This window comes from Bacillus rossius, assembly GCF_032445375.1.
Source record: "Bacillus rossius redtenbacheri isolate Brsri chromosome 9 unlocalized genomic scaffold, Brsri_v3 Brsri_v3_scf9_2, whole genome shotgun sequence".
NCBI classification, from domain to species: Eukaryota; Metazoa; Arthropoda; class Insecta; order Phasmatodea; family Bacillidae; genus Bacillus; species Bacillus rossius.
The window spans coordinates 27335717-27355300 of NW_026962013.1; the positions used below are offsets into that span (position 1 = coordinate 27335717).

Below are 19584 nucleotides of genomic sequence, written 5' to 3' on the forward strand. Positions count from 1 at the left end.
TTTGCTGTTTAAAGTATTACACACCCCACATGTCATCAAAGACCTCTTGTTTGCATTAACACAGTGGGCTGACAACATTGGGACATTTGCTACAAAAACAGTAAATACAGACAAACAACAATTTTGGATAACAAAGATAATCTGTGCTGTGATATTTTCCTGACTAATTCCTTCCATGGAATTCTCTATGCTGTCTTTACATTTAACATATGCTGATTTTGGCTTGTTTCTGTATGTTTTGGTATTCATTTTTCTTTGCCTATTCTTTTTTCCTCTGTCATATGCAAACCAGCAATGGCCAGGGACAATATTATACTGTGAATTGTGATAAAACTGTGATAACACCGAAAAGCACGTCAATACACTCAGACAAAACCAAAATTAAAGTTAATACACCACAAAGCACTGAAATGCAATAAAAATTATGAAACTAATCAGCATTTTCAATTAAATTCTAACACTAATGACAAATACATAATCATTTAAATATTATGGTAATTTCTATGAAAGTAATTTATTTAGCATGAAGGTGGTACCCCATTATATGCAAAAAAAATTGAAAATAGTTTACTTCTTTTTAATCTTGCCACTGTTATTAGTTTGGTAGATACTCATTTTTACATTATGATGATTCAAGTTTTTCAAACACAAATCATTATGTTATACGAGTGCATCATATTATACAAGTGCATCATGTGTCATTAAAAAAAACACTGTTTTTGAGAAATTAGTACGGTATCATGGAAAATTTAAGCATCATATTTGTTCAGTAATATGGTATATTTTTTAAAAATGAAATGGCCTGTAAATAAAACCATAAAAACCTTGTTTTTGGCAATGGCATTTGTCCAAAATAATTATTTGATTACTCAGGCTAGGGGTATAGGGCGTATAGTATAGAACCATCCCAGGATTTTCCTGGAGTGATTTGGAAGAAACCATGGAAAACTGAAATCAGGATGGCAGGATCAGAATTAGAACCCGTGTCCTTTGGAATGTGAGTCCGTTGTTTTACCACTACACCACCTCTCTCTATGATGACAGTTTGTTAGGCATGGATAGTATACATGCCGTATTTGGTTAAAAATCTTGTATGAAAACATGTGTTACATGGCATGATTTCACAATTTATAGCTAATATGGTTATGATGTTACAAGCAGGAAATGTTTCAAAGGTGAAAATAAATATACAGAAAATTTATCCTTCTTTTACTGGAAAGTTGGTGAGACTGTTTACTAATGGTGTTATAACCAAGTAAATGTTACCAACCTTAAATGTTATAACATAATTTTATTCAATAATAATGATTAATTATTATAAATAATTATTCATAACTCATTCCACCTGTTTTTGCATGGAAAGGATTGGCTGTTTGTTTCTTCAGTATCAACATTACAAACAGAACAATTAAAGGTCCTTTGAAAAGGTGGTGCATGAAAACACAAGTAAATTGAAATTATATATTCACTTTTGTAGCCATGAACTGTATGTAGTCGGCTTGGAAATTACGTAATTTAGTATGCACCTAAAATTGGTTGTATTGCAAAAATCCTTTGCTTAAATGTTAACATTTAAGTGTATAGGTAAATTAACCTGTCATATTAAAATTTTTTAAATAAAAACTGGATGAATTTTATGTTGGCAAAGCATGAATGATTATCTCTGCTGCCACCTTGGAATGGACATTGTGTAATTAATGGATTTAGATGTCTAAATTTGTATATTCATTGCACATGCGATGCTTTAGTTTTCGTTTCTGCATTTGTGTCCAGTTAAAAGGTCCTACTCCCAGCACTTCAACTACCGAGCCATACAAGACTAGGTTCAGAGGCAAGAAACGAGTGAACGTCGGGGAACGTTTGTTCGGATCCGAGAGCACAATAACGCACAACTCAAAAAAAGTGAAGGTGAAAGAAGAGCCCCAGGAAGATTGTGGGATAAGTGCCGCAAGCGATTTGTTTTGTATTTCAAATTTGGACACTTACACATGTGAAAAATGCCTTAAGGTATATCTTGTTTTCCATATAGTGTTCCTGTATGTAGCACACTGCACTTTGATGTTTGTAAATTGTAGACATCATTGCAACTGTATTGCCATATCCTCGCTTAAGATACAATACAGCCTAAGTGGTTTTTGTGAAAGTTTTCACTTGAAGTAAATATCTGCTTAAAAGAAAATTACTTGGGTTAAAAAAAATCTAATATTTATTAGTTATACTTAAAAGTTATATGAAAAAAAAATTGTTTTCTGGTACCTATTTGTAATTATTTGGGCTGTAATGGTTGGACTTAATTTATTTTAAGGGAAAGGATGTAGATGGTATAAATTCTAAAGTGACAGTATTTCCAGTCATTTGGAAGGTGGTTGTGCATGTTGGCTGTTAAGTTAATAAGCCTGTTAATAAGAAATTGTTGGTGTATTCTGGTAAGAACAAAGTTCTATTCATTTTCTTAGTTGGTAAAAATTATGCCACCATATTGCTAAACGCTATGTGCAAGTTCACTAATAGCACTAGTAACCGCCCGTCAATTTAGTGCTTGGGAAAATATTTTTTTATATAATTAACTACGTATATGTAGATAGTTCAAAGGTTTGCTGTGCTTAGAAGTTTCCAGTAAGGTATAAGTAGGCTATTATTTACAGCTTATATTTTAACTAGGGATGGGCCAACAAATCCTCAAATACCATCAACTACTTATTTTTAGAAGAATTCAATATTTGAACAAAAATATTAGAGAAAATAAAGTAAATTAAAATAATCAAAAATAACCTCTGAAGTTTATTAGGTAATTTTTTATTCATATCTATCGTGTTACCATTCTCCAAAATATTGAAATCCAGCATGTAATTATATAAATAAAAATGCAATATATATTGATTCTAGAAACTTAGTTCTTAAAACAAACATTTAAAGGGTTGAATGTTTCAACACCATAGTTAACTTTTTTACTTCTTGTATAATATTTTATTTTTGACGATAGAGACCTATTTTGATTTTGATTTGAGAAAATTCGATTTTGGTCCATCACTAGTTTTAAATGTTCACTTTAAGTGTTATTATTCTCCTGTCTTCAGGGGCGCAACAACAAAATTTCCAAAGGAGGGGGCAATATACCTTTTTATAAAGAATCATCGATCCCTCCTATTGAAGAGGGGTCCGGGGGTCCTCCCCCGGGAAAATTTGTATTTCAAGGTGGAAAATGGTGCTATTTAAGCAGTTTTATTATCTAAAAATTGATTACTCAGCACTTTCTTTGCCCCTGTTTGCCCCCGCTTCAAGGTTTCAGAGGGGGGGGCAAAATACCCTTGCCCCCCCCTGTTGTTGCGCCCCTGCCTGTCTTATACCAAATAAAATAAGTACAGTAGAACCCTGTTATAATGTTTTTCAAGGGAGACAAGAAAAAAACATTATAAGCAGGAAATCTCAATTTAGCACTTAAAAATGTTCGAGCTTTGTACCAATGGTCTCACCAAGCTATGTAAACAACTTTAATGTTAAAACCAAAGATAGTATACTTGAAACATGAATTTTCTGAAACAAGCCAACAATTTTTCAACTTTGTCTTGTTCCCTGGTTAAATTATGTTTTTCTTTAAAGATACACTGCCACATTTTTGGTAAAATTGTCTCACGATTCATGATGACAACATTAAGAGTGAGAACGTCTACTCTTTCGCCACCTGAAAATGTTTAATTTTGAGATTCCTACATATGGATGGAAAAAAAAATTATTTGTAAGCAATAGAAAACACTTTTAGTTATGCCCTCGCTCAATGGTTGGCAACTTAAATATCGTAGGACTGTGTACGTGCATCTGAATACCCACTGGAATGGCAAGGAAGATAAGAGTTGACTAAGGGTGCCAACTGACACGTAACTATGAACATTGTGTACCTTCAGTATATTGGATAAAATTGTATTTTAACAAACTTCATGTATTGTATGGCAGTGATTGTAAACATAAACATACATAAAGGAAACTTTTTATCGTAAGTGTTGGAATAATTTGGTTTTAAAACATTTTTTCCCCATTTATTGAATGTTAGAAAGCAAACATTATAAGCAGGAAATTACACTATTTATGAACGTTATATGCAGGAAATAAATACATTGTCCTTATGGGGGAAATATTGGGACTTTAAAAATATGACATTATAAGCAGGAAAACATTATATGCAGGAACATTATAACAGGGCTCTACTGTAATTTGTAGATTAGATGTGCTTTCATGAGTTTGACTATATTTTAAACTAGCCAGTAGTGTGGTGGTAATATCAGTGAAATATCAGAAATCTGACAGTTTGGGAACACAAAAATTAGATTATCAAAAATAATATAGTTTTAACTGGAATACCAAAAGTGAAATATAAACCACTAGGAAATAGGGAAACACTGTTTTAAAATGAAAACCAACTGTAACGAAAAACTCTGGTTCAACTAAAAATGCCGGCAGCGCAAGAATGAGACCAGGCGCGCAAGGAAAACAGCTGGAATGCACCGGCTTGATAGTACCTGGATTGGAGAATGTGCCGAACCTCGTAGTACCGGATTACCTTTCACTGTACTTTGAGGTACCCTTGTCCAAGGGTACCCTACTGGTAATACGTACTTTGTTTGTGCCACAGGATTAAACCTTGTATAACTAATAAGATGTAAATTCAAGATAACGGTACTGCGTCTGTGCAGAAGTCTCAAAAACCTCTAAAAGATGGTGAATGCACGTGTAGAAAATAAACCAGTATATCATTACTTTGGAAAATATTAGGGTACAAACCAATCATTTTGCTTTGCCAAATGAAACTTTATGATAGGGAAACAACCCTGGAATATATATGATAAACTAAAATAGTCATGGTAAAAAGTAATCCCAAGTTTAAAATGGCATGGCATATCCTAACTATTACCAGTATTTGTCTGAAGTGATCATGTAGAAGCCATGGAAAAGAAAAATCAGAATGGCTGGTTCCAGGATTTGAATCTGAGTTCTCTTGAATATGAAGCCAATGTTTTACCATTATTCCACCTCACTCTGTTGTCACATTATTGTGTTAAAGAAACCAGAAAATAATTTTTATGTACAGTGAATAGTCCTTGGTCCAAAATTCTATGGGTTACACATTTTCAAATTGGGCACCAATCAAGCCATTTTCCTTCATTTTGATTTGTAACATCATGGCTCTCAGTATATGCATTTGGTAGAAGTGACTTCGTGAATGCGACTGAAGTCAAGAAACGGAAATGTGTAACAACCACGGTGCTGCCATCTGTGGCCGATAGGGCAAACTAAAGTTCGAAAAGAGAAACTTTATAGTATAGCTGTTTAGTAGATTTTATTAAAATATGCAGTATTTTAATAAAATTCTTTGTCCAAAATCAGGTCCAAAGCCAAGGTTTAGTATTTCTTTAAGTTTTATTTCGCAATTATCAAAGCAGTTTAGTTACATAGTCAAAAATTTTGGTCTCATAATTGAATGATTCGATAGTCAACATAGCTGGTTCAGTGACAAATTGTAGCAGTGGGTGTGGAAACGGGTGCTTCATGTCCATGCATCAAAGTTCAAAACTTTTATAGTATTTAATGAATCTTTAATGAATTTTAACAAGATGGACAGTATTTTAATAAAATTCCTTGTCGAAAATCAGGCCCAAAGTCAGGGTTTAGTATTTTTTCAAGCTTTTTTTTTCTTTTTTTTTTTTTTCTTTTATCAGAGCTGTTTTATTATATAGTTTAAAATTTTGGTTTGTTGATCAAATGATTTGCCAGTCGACCTAGCTGCTCCGGCACTACGTGTGATTCGTGTCCAGAAATGTAGTTGAAAATATCTTTTGCGTATATTGATCATGCTCAGCATTAATTTAAAGAATTATACGTTAAAGAATTTTGTGTCAGTTTTGTATTTTAAGTGCATTTGCAACATAAGAATACGTGAATTTTGCTCATTACCAAGTTTAGCTGTTACGCATAACTACCGGCAAGTAATATTGTAATGGATTCTGACTGTTAACACATTAATGCGCTGCTTGAATTTTTAGTTTTTTTTTTTCCCCAGAATTTATTGTTACTGCAGGTTTTCGTTTCAGTAGAACTTTCACGGTACAATGATATTGAAAATTAAATTGCGCCATGATTTATTTATTTTGCATTCAAGTATCACATGTGTGTGTGCTTCCTGGGCGAACAGAAAAATATTTCGTTTAATAAACTTAAACAAAAAATAAAAGTATGTATTACCATCAGTTTCCCTGTGCTTGCGGCGCGCAGACGTTCGGCAGCGGGGCGGAGCTGGCCGCGCACCGGGCCTGCCACGCGCGCAAGAAGGTGCACCAGTGCCAGGTGTGCCAGCACTCGTTCTCGCGCAGCTCGCACCTGCAGCGCCACGAGCGCATGCACACGGGCGAGCGGCCGTTCCCCTGCCCGCTGTGCAGCCACCGCTTCTCGCGCCAGGACAAGCTGAAGCACCACTACCGCCGCCAGCACCTGTTCCCCGGCGGCCGCCCCTGGGCCGGCCCGTCGCGCCGGGGCCGCAAGCCCCGGGGCTACCACAAGGTACGCTGGGCTCCCGCGGACGGGGAACGTCCGCGGGGGAAAACGGGGACATCTCAGGGAGAATTTTGGAAAAATTGTTTTGAAAAAAAAACTACGAAAAAAAAAATTGGTTGTCTGTAAAGTCGGTTTATGGACGATGGTTTAACGTGGCGACGTCATGACAAAACGTTGATGAAATGATTGCATACTTTTATGAATAAAATTGAATCATTTTTATTGGGGGTACCACAAGGTACACGGTCGCGTGGAGCAGTGGACTAAGGCTCAAAGAGGGAGAGGTAGCAGAGTTCCCGCAGACAGGGAACATCTGGGGAAAACAGGGACATCTCGGGGGAATTTTGAAAAATTGTTTTAAAAAAACTAGAAAAAAAAAATTGGTTGTCTGTAAAGTTGGTTTACGGACGATGGTTTAACGTGACGACGTCATGACAAAACGTTGATGAAATGATTGCATACTTTCATGAATGAAATTTAATCATTTTATATTGGATTATCACTATTTTGTATGGATACGAAGAAGGAGTGAAATGAAATCTACAATTTAATAATTGATAAATTTACTTTTATTTGCACTCGTTAATTAAAATATGCCTATTACTTTAACAAACAGATTATTTTAACAATAACGTTTATACATGTTTGCTATTTAACTTCTTCCAATCTGTGTTATTCTGTTAAGGATGGGACATGATAGGAAAAGTAGGACACGAATGGGAGTGTTTCAAGTTTAATGTGCCTCAAAAAAGTCAAATCTATGGTTGTTCCAATCGAGTGGAAGAGAGATAGATGCGCCGCAAGCATACAATGAGCGTAACGGGACACAGCGTAATGGGACAATGTGCGTAATGGGACACTTTTTCGTGCATGCAGCCGGCGTTCATGAATTTATTAGACGTCATGTCAAAAACAGGGAAATCAACAATCCCTTGGTTGCAAATCAGTAGCTATCAACAATTTCAAATACAATGCAATATATTAACGTCTTAAACTTGATAAGTATTTTAATCGTAAATTCGTAAGCTATTAATAATCCATAACACTTACAATATTTAAACGTAAGGGATTAAGATAACAGTTTTGCATTTTTCAGACTAGTAGTGTTGGTTGCATAAAAAAATAATGGTGCAAACTGTGTATTTTAATATATGTATACATCTGTTATCGTGGCAAATTGACTGAGGATATTTGAGGAGGAGGAAGGGAGGGGAATGTTGGATGTGACAGAGAAATTGGCAGAAGGAAGATTGTGGGAACCTTGAATAAGAATTGAAAGACGCCATATGGTTTCAATAGTTTTTAGGCCATAATAATTTTGTATTGTTTGATTTTTCAAACTATGGCTTTGTTAAAGCATAAAATTATAAACAAGCATGTATAGAGAATTCCAATAAAACCAAAATAACACCCAAATGCAGGTTAATACACAATATAGCACGAAATGCAAGTTATATCATGGAGTTAAGCATCATGTAACCAAATCTTAATTCAAATCATAAAAAAAAGTAATCTTTTAATGTTGGAAATTTAAGGAATATCGTTATTTCCAGACACAAAACTCCACCAAAGTACATGGATCAGAATAATTAATTTAATTTGTTTTATTGTGCATCTCTTATTGAATCACTTTTAAATCACAAATGCTTGCTAATCTTTTTTTATTGTCATGAATGTATCTGTTTTAAACCAATTCATTATAAATTTTAATCATAAAAATGCAGCATGTCAATTTTACTTCAAAACAACTTTTATAAAAATAAAAACAATAACACTAAAACCTCTTCTTTTAAAAATTAAATTAGACTAAAAGTAAAACCATAAAATCCCCTTAACTTCTGGTCAACGTTATGGTCATAGAGATGAGGGATGGTAAGATGATTTAAGTGAGTGTTTTTTGTCGAGAAGGGGGGTGGGGGGGAGTGCCACAAGAAAACCCATCTGCTATGTTCGGATTTGTGAACATCGGGTTTGACTCCACCAGGAATCGAACCCGAGTCATCTTTGTGAGGTTGGAGGAAGGGCAAGTGATCTGTTCACTCAACCACTGTGCTTCAAGTTATAGTTTGCTCACGTTTAATTAAATGAATAGCCTTTCGCCATACTTTCAGATATTATAGTTCTGTTAAGCCTAATGTTGTGAGTGACGAAAATAAACCAATTCCTTTAGCCATAAATTTTAGAACTTAAAATTTTTTATGTTATGCAAAGTCTGGGAATTATTTTTGTTAAATGTGAAAAAGTGAAGGAATATGATAATGAGCTAGCCCTCACGAGGCATGGCTGTTGTACAATCTTCCAACAAGACAGTGCTGGTCCATATGTGGCAAGTGGGTTTATGAACTGCCGATGTCTCGTTGATGTGCTAGGTCTCCCAGTAGGTCTCCAATGGAACCTTTATGTAATCAGCTTTGTTGTCAACTCTTATGCAGTGCCAGTCTGCATGACATTGAAGTCCTGCTACAACTGCTGTTTGTTGTCTTGTCTCAGGAGAATGTACCACAGCTGTAGGACTCTTTTCCGAACCAAATCACACTGTGTTTCCAGGTCTGTAGGGTTGGTACTGCCTACTGACTTTGGTCCAGCTTCGTACCTATGCTATCAACTCTTTACCATGGCATGGTAACCATTGCACTGCAGTCACATGACCTTTCATTGAATGCAGTATATTTTATTTCCACCATGCCTTTTGGTGCTTCAACATTTTCAGTTATTGGCTATTCAAAATTTTTCAAACCTGATTGAGATTCGTTTGTTTTATAACCATCACCCTCGATGATAATGTTGAACTACTTCTTCTGTTGCAGTACGTGTCGGACACCAATGAGACCATGGTACTTAAAGAAAAGTCTCCTGCAGAGAATTGTGTTGAACGAGACGACCCAGTGTGTGAGGATGAACCTTGCCTGGAAGACAATCTTCTGGACTCTGTCCGTCAGCTTGGAGAATGCACAATTCAGACCATTATTGGTTGATAAAACTTGTGCTTGTTTCGTCCGAAAGGGGTAAGCCTGGTTAGTAATGTACAATTCAAACTGAGTACATACCAAACCCCGCCACATTGTTTGTATTTTTCTAATAAAAAAAATTAAAGATTGGTGAGCACATTTTAAATTAAGTCATCATTGTCAGTCAACTGGTGACAGTAGTCTAATTCGTACAAATCATTGCCTCAATGAAGAAAGTGTGGGGTCCAAGCCATTACAGTTTTATTTTCATTAATGAAGCAGGTGTTATCTGTGTAGTTTATTACATCGCAAACTTTTGCAGAAGAAAAATAGAATTGACCTGCCCTCTATCATGGAATTAAGGAAAGAGTAAACTATCCATTGCTTATTCATCATATTATTAATTTGTTGAATTATGTTTAATTATACACGTGCCATTGCATTTGTGAGTTCATGGAAATAAAATTCATGCAGTTTGGAAAAGGGCGCTACTTCAAATCTATGACCACGCTACTTCAATTCATGCTGTAATTTATTGGCATTGTTACTTCAAAACTGCACAAATCAAGCAGCTTTACTTCAAGGTGCAGTTTTTTTTTCTTCCCCAGATTGTGGGCAATTTTGAGAAACTATCCATTTTATGTGCTGTTAAATCATACACGAAGGACTTCAAAGGTCAAGTGTAGCTTGCACAATGTATTTTTTTTTTTTTGCTGCTATTGGGAGAGGCGATCAATCACCTCTTTCATAGAACTGCCACTGGGTACACTGCTAGCTTGAAGCTACAATATTATTTAATTGACTCTAAGATGCAATTGATTCTTAGTTTCTCTAAGAAAAAAATTACCTTTAAATATAAAATGCACTTTAATATTCGTACTGGTAAGTAACATTCATTTGTGATCAGTGAAGAGTACTGGTGTATCAGTTCTTTCAGATAGTTTGCTAACCCCCACCGGGCTATCCAGTTGTTTTTCGCCACAGGCAATATCATGTAAGGGTTTACTCTGTATTTGCCTCCTTTTTTTCTTTTTTTCTTTTTCTTTTTCTTTTTCTTTTTCTTTTCAAATGAGTACCTTGTGTCTTTCTGAAATGGACGGGAGCTTCGTTTGTTCAATGGTGTGTTGGTGATTATCTCAAATTTTTCGTCTTATTTCAGTTAACCAACCACCTCCATTTCTTGTGCCACATTCTGAATTAGCTTTGTACTGAATAGTTTGCACTGTTTATGTTTATTTCAAGCATTAATGAGTTAGCCTGCAAATGCAGGATGTCATCAATATTGTAAGCCACACCACAGTTTCAAAACTTAAAAATAAACTGAGTAATATATATATCTCATAACTAAAAAAGTTTAGAGAAAGGAAAATGCTGTGTATCAATAATTGAAAAAATGATTACCAACATTCTTGTAAAATGTTTTTAGGAAGTCAAAGAGAACAAATTTTTTATGAAGGTTTTATGTTTATATTTGTACAAGAATGTTTATACCCTAAACTTTACTTCAGAAAATAGAAACTATAGATAATGTACACATCTTAAAATCAAACATATGAAACTGTAATTTAATTTTTTCGGGGTCATTGTTTTTGACACCCAAGGTAATCAGTTATTAAGATAGATTTCATTTAATGAGCTCAAAATATCACAAGAGGCATGTAGGTATCTTATAGTGTACAGTAAACTCCCTATTATCCGCGGGCGGATAATCCGTGGTGCGGATGTAAATCTGTATTTTATTACAAGTGAGCAAATTTGAACTGTATCTTTATTACGAAGTAAGTACCGAGCACTTTTATGTTTACATTACTGAGATGTATTGTATGTTAATTATTCAGTAAAATACTAAAATTTTAGCATCATTGAAAATATTTACTGTTAATTGTAACTTCTACTATACATAAATTTTTAGATTTTTAAGTTGAAATTAATGTTTTCTTTTTTGTTTCCCATTTTCGTTTTTTTTTTGCAGATTATCCACGATTTTCACTATCCGTGGTAGCCCTGCTACTTAATTTAGCGGATAATCGGGAGTGTACTGTAGTTGATTCTTTTTTTTTTGTGACTATCTGGAGCCAAATGCTTTCAAGCACTGTCCTAATGCTTCTTTTTTACCGGTCCAAAAGTAAAAGTGGTAGGGAGATAGAAATATATTAGTATTCCTGGATTGAGTTCGTTCTACCAGCCAGCATAGCATATGTGAGACCTTCCTGAATTCATCTATGCCTGCCACTTTGCAAGTTCCATACGATTCCTTCAGAACTTGAGACGCATGGGCCCACTGCTCAGGTAGCAGAGTGAGACACAGATCAGAAGGTAGGGGAAATTGTGTCCATTTCTTTCCAGAGCACAATTGCAAACAAAATGCTATTGTGTTTTCTTTGCCTCAAAAGAGTGCTTTAGTTGATTTGCGTATGTATCTAATTGTGTATATAGTTCCATTTAAAATCTTGCAATAGTTGCACTTATGTTTTTACATCTTTTATTACATCAATGAATTTGATTTAGATGCTTGCATAGACTTATAACAACTAAGATTCTCTATCGTTTATCTGGCATTAATTTCCATGACATTGAAGAATCAATTACTGTGTTCCATTGGTGTTAATTATAGCTTTCACTTTTTTTTTAATAACCAGAGAAACCTCCGTAATTGCTAATGCTGTATTTACCAGAACAGACGTGTGATATATGCAAGCGGTACTTAAATTTTTAGTGGTTCCTTGAACCTTGTTAAAATTTATCGCAGGTTTCTTTACTTACATTTTATGAATTTAAATGCTTTTCGTAAACATACAGCTTTTATTATCAAGTTGATCTGATGTACTAAATGACCTGAACTTTTATATTTTAAAAGTACCTGTGGGTAGAGCCCGAATTATTTCACGAATTCATTTCAGTCCACGATTGACTCAAATGGCCCATGTTTAATCAGGACTTTTTAGACTGCTCATTGGTCAGTAACAAAGGCACACCCTTTGGCTGGTTACAGATGATTGGGTTACCACTTTTTCTGGTTTATAACATGCTTTAGTCATCTAGGGTGTGTTAGGTTATAACGGTTCGTTACATACAAAAATAAAAAGATTTAAAGCGTTGATTGTAGTTTTTGTTTTATTCTTTCAAATTAGAATGCATAGACGAATCCAATCATTTTCAAAGTTTTTCTCACTCGTTCAACACATACATCTGCCCGTCGAAAAATGCTCACAGTTTGCGTGATGAGAATTAACGAAAAAATAGCGTCCTTCAGTAATCTTTTACTGCAAGTACACGAAATTAGTGCGGCCTTAAACATGACCGCACCCAGCGAAAACGAATTTCGCTACGAGCCAAACGCCGACGAAGGTGGCCGCAATTTCTAAATAATGTCCGAAAGAAATATAAAAACAAATTAGACTACCTTAATACTCTGCATGGCTCTGACCACCAACGTTAAATGATCTATTAGCAAATTACTTCATAATTTGGCGAGAAGCCACCTAACGCGACCTACTGGTGCAGCAATCGGCAGACGACTGGTGAAATCTTGTCACAGTCTCCTCCACGCAGGGAGGATAAGTCACATGACCTCACCGACCAATCACACACACACACTTTATTCACACTTACAGATACAAGCCAATCACAGAACAAATTACAATACATGAAAAAACCCTGTACACACATAACTCGGGGCTTCCCTTGATCTGTCTCTTTTCAATTTCACATCAAAATCTGGGACTCCCATTCTCATTCTCTCTCCCACACCGTGAGACAGCAGTTATCACACATTTCTCACGACTAGTGTGGAATCCCAGCTTTTATCTCTGTTGGCGGGGAAGCACTGTTTCTCTCTCACACACACTTACAGGCCTCTTATGCCTCTCTCTTTCTACACATCATCCCAGCCCAGACACAGTCCCTTGTTCTAGAATTATGCAACACGTTAATTTAAATTAAGAACAGCAATCCACATACCAATTACTTGACAAAATTCAACTTATTTAGAAAAACCTGAAAAAGTAGGCCTAAACAGGCAAAAATCTAGTACAATGGCTCATTTGTGAATAATTACATAAAAAATAGGAATGATTAAAAATGTCTAATAAAATACAAAATACCTTCTTAAAAAACATAGCAAGTGAAAAATATCAACCCTAAAATATATAACAAACAGTAAAATATTATTAGAAAGACTTTTTAAGAAATATTTACATTCATGAAAATAGTTTAAAAGAAAAATATTTAGCTATGAGGGCAGGGTTCTTGCAACGTTACAAGGTTCACTGCAATCCAATCATCAACATGAAACAGATAATGTGCTTCAAGGCTACTTTGTTATCCGTGAAATAATCATGGCTCTTCCTGTGTATTTCAAAATCATAACCCAAATTTCCTATTCCATGAATATTTTTTGAATGTTTTGGGAAGCTAGTAATTTATTGTAAAACTGTCCTTTCAACATGTAGATATATGATTTATGTTCATGGTCGTATATACTTAGCAATTGAAGGTATATGAGAAAAAGTTTGAAGTCATTACTAATTAAAAAGAAACTTTTTTACAGTTGCATGTTATACTGTCTTTATGTAACTTGATTTGTATATTAAATAAGGTATCTCATGCCAAAGGGAGCATATTCTTCTCCACAAGAATGATTTGTAAAGTTAAATGTAAGTAATTTTTATTGTCCTCTATTGAATTAAATAGACGTAGGTGTCTGCGAGTATTGAATAAATTATTCGATATTCCTGAATAAGATATTCAATTTGAAATATCAAATATATATGTATGTTTTTGTTATTTATAGATACAGCAATTAGGACGTATTTACAAAAAAAGTAAATAAAAAGTCTTAATTTGTGTGAAGTCAAAAAATTTAAATATTTATTAATTTAAATTTTTTTGCAACATTTTTCATACTTGCATTTTATTGGTAAAAACATTTTGGAATTATGATTAAAAAATACCGTAATTTTATGTATATATTCAGTTGAATCAACAAAAAAATTTCAAACCTTAAAAAAAAAAAAAAAAAAACAAAGTTACTGGTTTAAGAACGTGCATAGCCAGGTTCTTTTTTCTTGCATTTTACACCTCTCTATTGTATGTAAAAATATATATATATATAATTAAAAACTATTTTTTATTTAAAAAATATTTGACATTAAAGTATTAAAAAAACAGGATTCGCAGAAGCCTATGTTAGACGTAGATTTGTTTATGGGCTAGTTAGCTATAGCTTGCAATTTTATGCAGTGCAATAATTTGTTTATTCTAGTCATATCTTTGTTGGTATTTTAATGGTGTTCTATACAGTGATCAGTATAGGTAAAAAAATGTTGTGCTGTGCATTAATTTTGTAACGCAATGAATATTATGTTATCTTGGTGATAATGCTTGTGAAATTTGTGAGTGATTTTATGTGTTAAATATAGTATTTTATTCACAATTAGATATTTGACTTGTCATGTATTAATAATGTTTAATACTCTTGAAGATTATGAGAGATTTTTATTAATTAATATTCTACTGTTTAAAAAAAAAAGTTGTAAATGTTACGGCTGATTTTCCATGCCATTGTCGGGTCCTGGTCACTGTGCCTCAACACAATGCTACCGCCCCTGGTTTTCCGCCCGCCCCCAACTTCACTGGGAAAAGGGAGGGGGGTGTGCTAGTTATCGGGAGCTACCAAAACGAATGAAATCACAGATGCACGGTGCGTTTCCAATCCCTTTATTCACTTCACTACTATACAGTGAGCATCGTGTGTGTCGTGCCACCGTGGGTCCACCGTGCGTCCTCTTCTCTCGGCTCTCTCCTCCACACTCTCTCCACAAGGACCCACCTTCCCCGCCACTTCGCCGACGCCACAGTTTTGCGTCGCCAGCCGATGGCGTGCAGGGACCTACCGGATGGGGCTTCACAAACGAACCACTAGGTCCACACAAGACCTTACATGAAGTATTTAATTTTTTCATGTGTCTTTAGGTTTTTTTTTTAACAAAGTCCTTTAAGTTCAAAGTAGTTCATTGCAACTGTTACAAGTTACTGTGAAGTAATAAGTTGGCCATTCAGCTTGTTTCCTAGACCTAGGAAGTCATCACATTTTCTGTTCTGGAACCTGCATATGTATTTCTGCTCTATTTTTTAATTGTCTATGTATGTTGTGCTACAAAACTTACAGCAAAATTGGACTAAATCAATCATAAGCTGTTACATTTTGACGTGACAACGTCTAATAAGTCGATGAACGCCGGCTGCATGCACGAAAAAGTGTCCCGTAACGCACATTGTCCCACTACAATGTGTCCTTTAACGCTCATTGTCTTCCGCGGCAACCAGGCACTCGTGAATACGTATTTTCCTTTGTTTATCTCGAGGGGCGTTATTATTAATGAATTATAAATAAAATTTCGTGCCCGGGGCCACAATTGCATATCATTTTGAGCACTGGAAGACATAAAAACGTAAAATATTCTCGACGAATTTTAATCTCGGGCCCCAGCGCACCACGAGAGTCTGGGTTGGAGATTAAAGCCGAAATTCTTTCTTAAACTTACTAATACTTATTTTATTAAATTCTACATTTAATTTCACGATGAACAAACCTCGTCGTTAAATCTGTAATTGCGAAAAAGCGTAAAATATTCTCGACGATCTTGAAGTTAAATAGCAAACATGTATACAAGTTATAGTTAAAATAATCTCTTTGTTAAAGTAATAAACATATTTGAATTAATGAATGCAAATAAAAGTAAATTTATCAATTAAATTGTAGATTTCATTTCACTCCTTTGTATCCATACAAAATAGTGATAATTCAATAAAAATTATTCAATTTTATTCAAAAAAGTATGCAATCATTTCATGAATATTTTGTTATGACGTCACGTTTAACTATCGTCCGTAAACCGACTTTACAGACAACCAATTTTTTTTTTATTAAATTCTACTTTTAATTTCATGACGAACAAACTTTGTCGTTAAATGTGTAATTGTGAAAAAGCGTAATACATTCTCTACGATCTTGAAGTTAGTATAAACATGGCGGCCGACTAGCAGCCGACAATATATTTTAAATTTCCCGCCTACCACTATAAAAAATAAACATGGCGGACTACATACGTTTTTAAAACTTCCACAACACAAAACAAAATTTTTATAAGCATATATACAACAGCTGAAAATATTGTTTCCAATATGGTCTCGTGGCTGTGTTGTTAGCATCGCTGACTGCCAATCCAAAGGTTGACGGATTGAAACCCCGCCGCCGCGATGCCTCCCATTTTTGTACTTGTAAAAATAAATACGGCGCGCGCGACACTACAAAAGTTATAAACCTATTTGAATTAATGAGTGCAAATAAAAGTAAATTTATCAATTAAATTGTAGATTTCATTTCACTCCTTCTTTGTATCCATACAAAATAGTGATAATTCAATAAAAATGATTCAATTTTATACATTAAAGTATGCAGAGGTAGATTTTATTATACAAAAGATAGAAAAATTACTTCCTCAAAGAATAACATATTTTTAATGCCTAAATGGTTTGGTTGCAAAAACCTATTACGGCTCAGTCTCAGGCCTAATTGGATATTTCATTTTCTTCTGGATCAATCATTTCATTAATATTTTGTTATGGCGTCACGTTAAACTATTGTCCGTAAACCGACTTTACAGACAACCAATTTTTTTCCTAGTAAGCCTTTGCAAAAGTTCTTAACTGTTGTTGATGGGTCGTATTATTAAACTCACCAAATTGACGGCAGTCATAGGTACTGGAACCCTGAAATGACTAGATTCGTTGCAGGGCTGTGTTCATAGCAATGTCCTGCTTCATTCTCTTGCCGGTTTCCGTCATAGACTGTGAAATTGCTACTTGGTTGGACCAATGAGCTGGTTGCTCAGCAACACTTATTCTAGGTAGAAATGTTTTGAATTAGAATGGGGCATCAAATCTTCAAATCCTCAAATACCATAAAAACCTCAGTATTCTAAATATTCATTAGTCGAGGAAAAATATTCAAAGAACAATATTAGAGGAAGGGAAATTTCGACACTAGCGCGTGTGTATTTGACAAGGACTACATTGATTTATTTTTACAGGTCAGTGTTTGTATTTGCCACCAGCTACACTGCTCTGGAAAAGTTTGTTTAGAACTTCCGGGAACCTTTTTGACCTGTATAGAAATTTTTTATATGCTGCACATGTAATTATTAGGGATGGGCCTAGTCAAATCATTGAACCCTCGAATCTCTAGTATTTGAGGGATTTATTTTTTGAGGTAAAAGAGACTAAGAAAAGTACTGTAAGAAATTCAGTAAATTCAAAAATTTTACACTGACAAGTCTTTTGTTTATTAGGTCTATCCTACTAGTGTTCACCAAGATATTGTACATTTGAAATTTAATTATATAAATAAAATTGCAATATGTATTGATTCCGAGAACTTATTTATTAAAAGGAACCCTTAAAGTGTTGAATGTTTCAACACCGTAATTCATATTTTTAATTTTGTGACCATTATTTTATTTTTGACTCTCGCCTCCTAGATTTGGATTTTAGGTGAATACTGGAGGTATGTTTTTGGATTCAGATTAGGTATTCTATTCAGATTCAAGAAATTTGGGATTCAGTTCATCACAGGTTTTGAAATCATGAAGTGGTTAATTGTGTAGTTTTTTATTATACACAGCCAAGTCTTTATAGGAAACCATGTCTCTTTGGCTCTTCAAGATACAAAGCACCCAATATTTAAGTCCCTTCAGCTTATGACACCACGTAACGGGAGATAGTTATAGTCAATCGGCTGGTTAACTTGCCCGCTCGGGCGTGACCTTCAACTCATATCATGTACCTTTCTGCGAACTTTCGAAACAATTTTTTTACTGGCAGTGAAACCGATATTACTTACTGTTCGGATGTTTACATTTTAATTTTTCAAAAATTAAAGTGCTTATTCATGTTTCACTGCTTGGTTCACATCAATCCTGTCAGGCCCGTGATTTTTTTTTCATTGCACCATTCATTTAATAATCTTGTTTTCCATGTGAATCATCTGTTCATTTCTGTTCAGGTATCTAATGTAAAATATATTCCCGCTAGTACAACCAACAGCATCAGACTTATATAAATGTTTGATAGAGTCCATATTTCGTACGATTGTGTGCACAGTTGACTTGCTTAAAACTAAAGTGTGACCAACTTAAGTGTGGCCTTCGTAACATTCTGCATGCCATATACTTCTAGTTTTGTCTCAAATATTTGAACACAATGCATTATGCTCTTATTTGGAAGCCATGATTCCACTATGATTCCAAATGCAGGTGCTTGCACATGTGCAGTTACCGGCAGATGTTGATTTGTGTTGGTGTGTGCAAGTTCTCTGCCACTGGCTAGACTGAGTTTATCATAGCCCGGTCTGTAGCTGGACGACAAAGGTACAGGCTGGCGGCGTATGCAGAAACATTGGGTCCTTTACACTCCATAGCCGCATTTTAACTTGCTGATGTTTGTACAACAGCTGATAGCATAGTTAGTCCTGCGCTCGCATCTCTTTCTCCTTCATATGGCTAACTGTATGCCACGGTACATCTGTTGTTTACAGTGTTGAAACAGACTTCGTGGCATCATGGCCAACTTTTTTTTTTGCGTGTGGCAGTTTCGTGCTAACTGAAATTTACAGACGTGCTATTCAAGACTGAAGCAGTAAAATTAACATCACACTAAATGAATTCGTGCAATCTGAAGACGTGCTAAGTGAGAGATTGTTGTAGTCAGGGAAATTTTATTACAAATTTATGTGGACACCATGAGTCAAGGTCACATTAACATTTATTTGATCATATGCTATTATAAAAGCTACATAATTTGTTCTGGTACTTTATAGTTCTTGAAGTAATAGTATTTATTTGCTCAGTGGTGTTTACTTTGACTTTACCACTTGTGTTTATTTAGATCTACTGGTACATTATGAGAGACAGTAAATAAGAAAAACATGTGAACGAGTCTTTCAGTACTTGCCAGAGAAGTGTAACATCTAACCTCGGTAACGAGCAAATTCATGAGTTCTCATGTTTCATAAATACTTATAATACAAAACACT

The 19584-nt window shown here is 34.8% G+C and overlaps 1 protein-coding gene across 3 annotated transcripts in view; it reads left to right on the top strand.

Moving 5' to 3' along the window:
- Positions 1-14200, top strand: part of LOC134543327 (zinc finger protein 583-like) — a 34626-nt gene extending 20426 nt beyond the window's left edge. For 2 of the 3 annotated variants that reach the window (XM_063388275.1, XM_063388276.1), the window contains exons 3-5: positions 1774-2007; positions 6265-6549; positions 9351-14200. In XM_063388275.1, coding sequence (XP_063244345.1) covers positions 1774-2007; positions 6265-6549; positions 9351-9518 — 687 coding nt within the window. In that variant the 3' untranslated portion in view covers positions 9519-14200. The remainder of the gene's footprint in view (positions 1-1773; positions 2008-6264; positions 6550-9350) is intronic. The other variant, XM_063388278.1, reaches the window with a different exon arrangement.
- The last annotated feature ends 5384 nt before the right edge of the window (positions 14201-19584 follow it).